The 10,470-nt window shown below is 38.1% G+C and overlaps 1 protein-coding gene across 2 annotated transcripts in view; it reads left to right on the top strand.

The window, feature by feature from the left end:
• Positions 1 to 2,524: 2,524 nt before the first annotated feature.
• Positions 2,525 to 10,470, top strand: part of LOC125462823 (leucine-rich repeat-containing G-protein coupled receptor 6) — a 248,235-nt gene continuing 240,289 nt past the window's right edge. Inside the window, exon 1 of one of the 2 annotated variants that reach the window (XM_048553238.1) lies at positions 2,525 to 2,815. In XM_048553238.1, the coding sequence (XP_048409195.1) occupies positions 2,628 to 2,815 (188 nt within the window). In that variant the 5' untranslated portion in view covers positions 2,525 to 2,627. Of the gene's footprint in view, positions 2,816 to 4,082; positions 4,534 to 10,470 lie in introns of those variants that run through there. The other variant, XM_059653420.1, reaches the window with a different exon arrangement.

The raw sequence follows: 10,470 nt of genomic DNA, 5'->3' as shown, positions 1-10,470 counted from the left end.
TGTGGATGCTGTAAATCAGGAACAAAAACAAAGTTGCTGGAAAAGCTCAGCAGGTCAGGCAGCATCTGTGGAGGAGAAAACAGAGGAGGACCAGTGACCCTTCCTCAGAACTGAGTTCCAGAACTCTATTCCAGTTCTGAGGAAGGGTCACTGGACCTGAAATGTTGACTCTGTTTTCTCCTCCACAGATGCTGCCAGACCTGCTGAGCTTTTCCAGCAACTTTATTTTTTTAACCAAATGATAACTAGACTCAATGTGTTATGAGTAGAGACTGAGCAAATGAGGATTGTACGCCCCAGTACTGAGAAGGTTAATGGGTAATTTGAAGTTATCAAGATATTATGGAGAACAGATGGAGGTACAAAGGGTGAAAAATAATTAATGTTGCTTGGGCTGTTGGACCAGGGAACGTTGTTTTAAAAGGACAACCAGGCCTTTCAGGAGCAAATTTTTTAAAAAATCATGTAAACACGGCAGTTTGAAACTTTCTCCACGCACAGCAATGGTGCCAGAACAGTTATTAATTTTAAATCAGAAATTGACAGATTTTTTTGGTATGTTGACCAAAGATATGGAGGAATAGGAGGGAAAGGAATTAGGTCTCAGGTGAGGCAGCACCTTATTGAATGCCAGATCAAACGTGGGTGTCTAAATGAGATGCTCCTGCTTCTATGTTTTAATCTTCACAACCAGCACAACTTCAAACATAACTTCCTCCGATGTCTAGGGTCAGAATTTCTGAAGAAGAGTCTCGACTCGAAACGTCAGCTTTCCTGCCCCTCTGATACTACCTAGTACGGTGTGTTCATCCAGCTCCGCACTGTGTAACTCCAGCATCGGCAATTCGTACTATCTCTTCCTCTAACGTCTGCCTTGCAATCGAAGCCACACTCTAAAATAGGACAATCGAAAACTAAGCTGCTCCTCAGCCACCATTGCTTTTACACCCTTAAGTTCTGGTGATTTAATTATCCCGAAGTTACCTTCTCATGTTGACTGGTAGAGTCATCCATCTACTGTGGTCACTGAATCATGTGACAGTCCAATATACCCCCTTAACGCCGAAGAAATTTTAGAAAAAGAAATAAAATTGAAATCGTTCAGCAGAAGCCTGACAAAGCTCCTTGTGTTCTTTTTAGCAAAGATACTTAGCATTTTGCAGCAAATTATATTTCAGAAGCATATGATTTGTGGCCTTATGCCAACGCCCTCCGCTTTACCAGTCTTGGCATTTGCCAGCTGTCAATAGCCACTAACCACACTACTCGCTCCTGGCTGCTCCTCGCAACAAGAAAGGGAATTGGTCACGCACAAAAAAATGAACAATGACGGAAGCTCGAAAGAATGTTTTCAGCAGGTACACTTTTTACCAGCTACTTCCTATACAGTGGGAAAACAATTTATTCTGAGCCTCGCGAAATGGAAGAGGGAAGGGACACGCGTCCGGAACCCTTACCGATAGGGTGTAAAACCTGAAACTGTATCTAAGAGGGGAAAAGCATTAGAAAGCAGGATTTTAGGGCTGTGAAATAAATTAGCAAAGCGCCTTGTGTCTACTTTTGATAAAAGGCCTGTCACAATATAAATTTGTGCGTGGTTTTGGTCACTTTTGGAAACCCGTGTACTGTATAATTAAACAGGCGCCAACGCCACTTAGATTGTGAATCGCTGTTTTCAGTTTCATTGTTTTAAACCTTCCGCAGAATTGTTATTGCATTTGGGAACGAAATTACGTTTTGAGTCTATTTGAAATCAGATTCCTCGTGATAAGGCTTCCTCAAAGCAGAAGCTTTGATATTCCCCAGTGCAGATTACTTTTCTGATCAATTCGGCTTTTTAAAAGTCCAGCTTGAACACCCAGAATGAAGTTATTAGATGATACAAATTGCACTGTTTCCAAGGGTTTACATGAGACCTGAAGGGGGAAACGGGACAATTTTCTTGTCGTCAGGTCTTTTTAATATTTAATTGGTCCTATCTTTACAGTTTGGCGCCTCTCATCATGTCATACACCAATTTAATTGTACGCTTGAAGTGCATTCACTCAGATAGGTTAATATTTAATTTCAGTGGATTTTTGTTTTCCCAGTACGGCTGTGAATCTGTGCACCTCGCAAAGAAATCTACAGCCTGGTGTCTCAAACTTCTTTGAACCTACTTAAGAAAGGACAAGAACAATTGAAACATCTAATGTTCCAAAATTGCAATAAAATCTGCGGTTGAAATATCCCAGTCAGTGCACACTCATTAACAAGGTGTATGCGATTAGTCACTTCAGAGATTGTAAGCAATCTGAATGATGAGATGAAAACTTTTTTTTTTCTTTCTTTGGCTGAATAAACGTGGAGAAATTCAGTATTTGGGAGGCAACTTAGAATTAAATTTGATTAACCAACCCAGTAAATCTTTGCGTGCTTCAAGCTCCTCCCACCGCGACCAGCCGTCCAATTTCAACCCTCGGCGCCAGCCAATAAGGGATTTGTGTATTTACCCTGAACTACAATAGGTAGATGCGGTGGTAGCGAGAGCAGAGCAAAGTCTGCAGAGATCTACATCCACACACGTGTGCTGCTTCAAGTGTCATTCGCACAGAGCCACCAAACGCTCCCTTTCATCTCACAGGAGAATGCTCTTGCCTTTCTTAGTGCTGGCACTAGCTGCCTTTGGGTATGTTCCCTCCAGCCAAGCGCCAATGATTCCTTCTTGCCCAGCTCGGTGCCACTGTGAAGAAGATGGCATTCTGCTATGGGTCGATTGCTCAGAGCTCGGGATTACAGCATTGCCGGAAGACTTGAGCCCGTTGACGTCCTACCTGTAAGTGCCTGTAATCTTTCAGATAAACGTGCTGTGGTACAAAACATGAATTCATTAAGTTAAAGGTGCATCGCTTCCTCTCTCACGCACTCTGAAGGAAAATGTAATAGAACCAAGAGTATTCGGTGGGATGTCAGCAGTTAGGCGAAGATGCTGCCGTTTTGGTTACAAGCCCCATGCCCTCAGCCCCACATTGTTGCTTGTAACGAGCTGCAAGTCAGAGACAGGGCGACTGCGCTATTTCGTTCATGTGACAAGAGGGAAGTGATGAACATTGATGCTAGCTATAGATGCACTGTCAGAAACAGTGGGGAGAGCAGATTCTGCCGTGGGATCGACACGTGTAAAAGGTGGGGGTGCTTTTTCAAAGTGCTGGCATCGACACGATAGAACGAGTGGCCTCTTGTTGTGCCGCGTAGTTCTGTGACATGTCCCGCGACCCTACCGGATAGACAGTGTACTGGAAATAGATGGTCAAGTCACTGTTCCAAGTTTATTTCTTATTACAGTGAGATCAAAGCAATTGCAACAATGATATTAGCTAACGAATAAGTTTGATACTCTTCCCGTATGGTCTGCGGAAATTGTTGGTGTGTGTATATATATGTGGACTGCATTATAATTCACAATCGAGACTGTTTATTTGATTAAAGCTATTTATGACTTGGTCAATAATAACGATGGAGTAAGATAGGTTAAAAAAAGATATCATATCAATGATGATTAGCTAGAACCGAGTGGACAAAAAGTTACTGATTGTACACAAACTCCTCAATAATTGTGGCTCGCAGCTTTCGGAACGCACTCCCTCGAATGAAAGACGATCTGGTTTAACCCGTAGTCCGCTGCGATTATATCAGAGAGACCATGTAACGGTGGAACAAAATAACGTCTCAGTTCCTTTGCTGTTACGGTGTAGTAAAACTGTACCTTTACTTGTTTTACTATCACGAGGGCAAATGATTGTCCGGTGCCAAAAGTAGTTTCTATAAGAAAGTAATTACTCTCTTCCGTCGGTTGGTTAAAAGGGACGGGAGAATAATTTCCGCCCTGTGCTTAGAATTTTAAATAGCTGTAACTTTATATGAAAGACAAACAGGCTGCAACAACATACTGACATGCTCAGAAATAGACGGGCACATCAAAAAGCTTTTATAAATTGCCTTTAATGCTGCACCTGCCAGGAATATTAATCCGGCTCTTTGCATTACTTACCAGTAGTGCTCTAAATCCCCCTAAAAAAAAGACTGAGAACCACAACGTTACATCAGAGTGATCCTTCCAGTGCATTGTGGCTCCCGGGCCACTGTAATTGTTTCCGTTAATATGTAAATCATGAAGATGATTTTTCTGCACAATGAACGTTTTCGCAAACTTAGCACGCACCGATTGCAAATGAACTTCCAGCGTCCGTAATATGTCTGAGCTGAACAAACTTGCAGCTCCTCGCATTCGAAAGGTCTTTAACTTCACACTCAATTCAGTTGTACAACGAGCCATACACCTACTCAGGCGCTCGATCTGAGTCTGAGACCTCCTTCCGAACAGCTTCAGATGTCAGTGTTGGACACTCCGGAGCGGGGTGGTGCAGGCGTTAGAAAGTCGCAGCGGGCAAATGCCTCCTTCCAGATAATGTTCTGGACGCAGATCACCCCTAACTCTGCTGATCGTTCGAAAACAGGTTGATTATAAATTTAAAACAGACGGGACAAATTCAAGTGAGTAAACGGCAACGTCAAACTATAGAATCTTGGTGGGTTTTGTGTTTTGATCCAATATTTTGAATGCAAACCCATTTCTGAAGCTGAATTTTGCGGCACAGTAAACTGAAAATATAAGTGGAAACCCTGTGGTAAAAACTGAACATTAAGTTCTCAAATATAGTAATCATACAGATGTGTAATTTCTGAATAGTTGCGAAAACCATAAAATATGGTTTACATTCTCTGTGAATATACCGAAAATGACTTACGGTTCTGTAACTTTCTCATTCATTTTTTTTACACGGCGATTTTGGCGTGATCACACTGATTAGTGTGCTGAATAAACATTTACAGTCCCTCTTTTTACACCAAAGGAATAAATCAGCCGGGGGCCCTCAAAAGGCTATACGTTTGGCTCGGATGATGAGCGTAGATATTTGGCTATCACTTACACTTGGGAACTTCCTTTGAAATCACTGGAAATGTACAGGCGTCAGGGAAATTGTCTTTGGTACCACACGCACATCAATCAGTGATGGCTGTAGCTTCAGGCGTTGGTGCAGTCGAGCTCACCTGTGTGGACTTTTACAATCCGTGTCTACGATTTGAATTCATAAACGCTATTTAGTGTAAAAAGGCACAATCTCTCGTGCTTTGCAAGTATTTTGATAACCTTGATTTTCGATATAATTCTTCAAATGTAAGCCATTGATAGAACTAATTTATTTCAACGTGTACTTTTTCAAAGTGTTAAATAGCTCACTTTGTACCAAAGTAAATACTTTTTGAAAAGGCAAAGGTTTGGAAAACTATTTAACAGTATTGTTAAAGGTGTTTTTCAGATATCTTGTAATTAGATATTTGGTTTCTAAGAACTGTATTAACAAGCTCCCACTACACAGCTTGAATAAATATAATAGGTACTGATGTATACATTATTACAGGTGTGTCTCAATTCATTAAAACTGTTCCTTTGAACTAAGCTAACCTTTATAAGCATATTTTAATTAACATGCATATAATCATTGCACAAAAATGGTCAAGTAAGACACGCCAGCAACAACACATTCAGGACGGAAGTCATAAATGTGCTTTTAACAACTCAAAAATGTTTTCTCCAGGAATATGCCTCGGCATGATATTATACAATATATGTTATGCACAATTTGTATTGATGCAAAATAGCCTGGTGCAAATTGTGTGGTGCATTTTGAAGACCAAATTGTCTTGATCTGATTTGCAAAAGGGGGAATGCAATCTCCCACTACTCATTTTCACACCTGCTGCAGTGGAAATACAGCCAAAATAAAACAATCATTTAAACATTATTGAATTGTTATAAAAGCTTTTTTGATAAAGATTGACAATCTTCCTTTTCTACCAATACAATTGAGTAGGAAATGAACTGATTTTCCAGAGGCCCCTTCTTATCCTTTAAATAATAAATTGCAAAGAAAACATAGCAATTGCTCACATAAGTTATCCACCTCATATCACTCTCAATATATGACAATGCCAATAGTTACACTGAATATAATAACACAGAAGATATTTGGCATATACCAAACATGTCTGTTGAACTGTCTAAGGATTTATGATGCAATTTTCTTTGAAATTTAGCCCTTTTTGATGGTTCAAATTTTATGCATTTCTTAAAATGTTCATCTCACTTACATTCCTTGCATTACATCTGTAAGGCAGTAAATAATTCCAAATGGTAAAATATATTTGAGATAATGAATCATGCTTGATAAATGTTTGGATTAGCTGTAAATTTAATATAAGAATATGGTTTGGTTCAGCATCAGAACCTTCTTTCATTATTGTGAATGCAACTAAAAACATGCTTGGAAAAATGCACACTAAACAAAAAGTAACATAATTTCTGTAATGAGCTCAAAGGTGTGCCTTTATTTAGGTGCTGGCAATCCATTATCAAGTTTAGCACTTCAGCATGTGCTTACCATATACTGATGTGTTAATAACCTATAATAAATGTGCACCATATCATTCACAATCTAAGCCATCCCTTACACTGCCAAGTTTGCACTGGAATAAAGCAGGTACAGAGAATGTTCTCGGAAAAAAAAACTTGGCAATGTAAACTTTACAGTCTGGTATTGTATATGAATTCTCATCTCTTCAGCTGTGAATTCAATCTACCTCATATATCCTAAGGCAATAAGGGAGATTGGTGTGCTTGTTTGATGTCCTCACACAGGCATCCTTGTGTTGCAGCTGTTTAACTTTATTTAGAGGGCTCAAGGCCCAACACTAGTGTAATTTCTTGAAAATAGTGTAAGAGCGGGTTGGAGCATTACATTGAAGCAGCATCATGGTCAGCTTTGATACTGAGTGCTGCCATTGCTAAGGGTAGAAATTGAAGAGAGAATCATTTCTAGACTGCTGTGTGCCTCGTTGAGTAGCCCATTGAAGTGCACATCAACTAATTGGTGGTCCAGTTTCTCATTTGATATGGCTGAAAATAAGATATGCAAGGTGAAGTCCCAATCTATGAAAAATATAGAAATAGACATAGATATATCCACATATTAACCAGTTCCATCAGCAAAGTCCTGTTTCGTGACCATTTTTTAAATTTAATTTAACCCAAACATAAATGCTTCAAGTCTTTACTGAATCATAAATTGATCCAATACTTGCTGAATGGTTTAACGGAATTGGTGTTTAATGCACTAGGTGGCAGTCTGTTCCTTATAAAGGTTCTTTATAATAAATTGCTTATTCTAATTACATATTCTGATTCTCCTGTTTACTTTTGCACAAGATGTATTTTTATGCCTAATGTAGGGATTTGTTGCATTATTTACTAGTTTTGCTTTTGAAGCATAATGAAGAATGTGTCCTGTGTTTTATTAACAATTATAATATTTAATCTTCTTAGCAATTCTATGCTCAGTGTTTTAAATGCATGCTATCCTTGCATCCTTTCATATTTTGATAAAGCTGAATACACAGTATGTTTCATGTGTGGTCTCCCATAGATAATTATATAGTGTTAACATCACTTCCTTCAAATTACTGTTCCATGATTTTACTTGTACACATCAATATTTTTATTGTCTTGCACAATATAGGTATAATTTATGTTATGGCAGCAGTTTCATTTTTTCAAAATTACTAAACCCTGCACAGATTTATCAACACCTGCCATAGATCATTAGGTCCTTAATTAAATAAGCACATTTATTCTTCCAAAATCACTCTTAATTTTTAAAATTGATCATCATTTGCCTGAATCCACCATTTTTCAAATGCTTGCTTGCATATGTTAGTTTTACTAACGTTATTTTGACTTCATGTGTATTGGGAACTGCATTATATCATGGATTGAATCATGTACTTATTATCAGCCTGTTTTCCATGTGATGATGGTGTGTTTTCTTACTGTAGGATCATCCTAATTTAAATATTTCTAGCAGACGCCTTCTTGCAAATTTAAAAATAAGGAAGGCTATTTATTGTCACATACTTACAATAGATTGTTAAAAATGAAATATCTCACCCAAATGTCTTTAACAGAAAATGAGTAGTTATAAATGGGGTAACAAAAATACAATTATATTGTATAGTTGTCCCAGATTCTTTCATGACAGGCCTGTAGTTTCTTAGATACGTGATACATTAACTGGAGTGAAGATTGTTTAAAGGTAAAGGATTTTCAGTAAGTTACTCAGTGTGTTAAATTCAGATTCCTAAGAATTTGGTTCTCAGGTAAAACTGAATTTGCAAATGGTTAAGTTGATTGATGAACTCTGTGTCAGCATCCTCTTGCTGAATTTGAAAAGCAAACAGTAAGTGTGTCTCTCTTATTATGTGACTTCAAGCATTTCAACTTACTTTTCCAAATAACTTGAAAATTCAGTTATACTGTTATTCAGTTATACCATACTGTACGGTTTTGCTTGTGTTGTGGTATTCACGTTAAGTGTTTGAGACAGCCTAAGTCCATGTAGTTGAATGCCTTATTTAGTTTAAAATTATGCTTTCAGGACAGCCTCTCAGGAAAAGAATTGAAGTCCTATATAAACCCTTGGAGGAATAAATGCAAAAGAAAAGGATTGTAAGGAAAAAAATGTTATGTCAGGCTGTTTCTTGAATAAGATAGTAAGAACTGCCGATGCTGGAGTCTGAGATAACACAATGTGGAGCTGGAGGAACACAGCAGGCTAGGCTGCATCAGAGGAGCAGGAAAGCTGACGTTTCGGGCCCTTCTTCAGAATTTCTGCAAAAGGGTCCTGACCCAAAACGTCAGCTTTCCTGCTCCTCTGATGCTGCCTGGCCTGCTGTGTTCTTGCAGCTCTACACTGTGTTATCTGTTTCTTGAACGGGCTTTCAACTCACAAAGGAATTGTCAGAAATATACCGTAGACCTTATGAAATAGATGAAAATAAGAAGTATAGAATGAGAAACAATTTTGTAGCTCAGTGTATTTGTTCTTTTCCTTCCTGTGATCTCAGTTTATTATAACCCTGGACAAGCCAGATTCCAGAGTGAAACTTGTCTTAAAAGGCCATGCATGTTGTTTCTATAATTTGTTCAACATAGTAATAAGTCACTGAATATATTCACATTAAGCTACATTTATCTGAGAAAAATACACAAAAGGCAAAATAACCATACACATGGCAATTTTTAAAGATCTTCTCAAAAAAGCAGAGTAAAAAATAATCAATCCCTTTTCTCAGTAATGGTCTTTACAGACAATCAATCCTGGTGAAGTTTTGCTTGTATTTTCACTTTAAAATTTTTATGCAAGTGATGAGATCACAAGCATTTCTTTTTGGCAATTTCCTACGCATTCACTAACTCAATATTTTTACCATCTGCATGCAAAAAAATAAACTCAAGGCTTTGACATATTTAAGCTACTGCAATAGCTTAAGACATCTTTTCTGTAGGCCGGGAAGCTGCTGAAAACTAAATGCCCTTCTGCTGGAATGCACCTTTTCAGTTGAACTCGACTTTGTTGTGGCATTGGGCACTGTCACCCATACTCTGAAACATAAAAAATAGAGCTAACAGTGAGTAGCTATTATTTCACTCGATAGCTTCTTGAGGTATTTAGCTTAAGTCATGTAATTTCTTGAAATGACTGTTTTTAGCTCAAGGTTCCAATAATTTTTCTGACCTTATCTTAAACAACAAATCCGACCTTCGCAACAGTGAAAACTAAACAAACCATTTACCACTACTTCAGAATTTTAAGTCCCCAAATAATAACAGGATAAACCTACATCTTATCTCACTCCAAAGATAGAATAATCTTGCACTTTCATGTAATAAGAAGTATGAAACATTGGCAAAAAATTGTAGCTGGCAGTAAACAGACCTCTATGGTCTGTCATTATTTCACGTATGCAAGGTATTTATACAACATACTAAATATGAATTTAAGGCCAGCTCAATACTATGTGCTCCAAGCACTTCAGAACAAACAATCAAAGGCCACATTTGCTCTCTTAATGTGAGTTATCACTTTTATATTGATAATTTCATCATCAGATAGCACACTTTCAATGTAGATGAACTCCTTGACCACATTCAATGCAATTACAGTGATAAAATTGTTATGGTGTAAAGGGGAGACCCTTCAGCCCATTGTGGTTACACTGGCTCTCAAATAATCATTCAGTGCCCTCTTAAATGCTTCCATTGACTCTGTATCTACTGCAATTCTAGGCATTGTGTTACGTATGCCACTACTCGTGTCAAAAAAATACTCCGATCACAGCTGCTACATTTGCAAATCACCTTAAATGTGTGTCCTCACAGTCTTATTCCTTTTATGAACAGCAAGTTTGTGTTTGTCTACTCTATCCAGACTACTTCTGATTCATAACCTCGAACATGGTTGTCTAAGAACTGGTTGAAAAATTAGCCCCAAATTCCTATAAAAATAATATTAAATCAAATGGTGCTTATTATTG

Source organism: Stegostoma tigrinum, chromosome 21 (assembly GCF_030684315.1).
Source record: "Stegostoma tigrinum isolate sSteTig4 chromosome 21, sSteTig4.hap1, whole genome shotgun sequence".
Classification (NCBI taxonomy): domain Eukaryota; kingdom Metazoa; phylum Chordata; class Chondrichthyes; order Orectolobiformes; family Stegostomatidae; genus Stegostoma; species Stegostoma tigrinum.
This window is presented reverse-complemented; position numbering and strand designations above follow the sequence as displayed.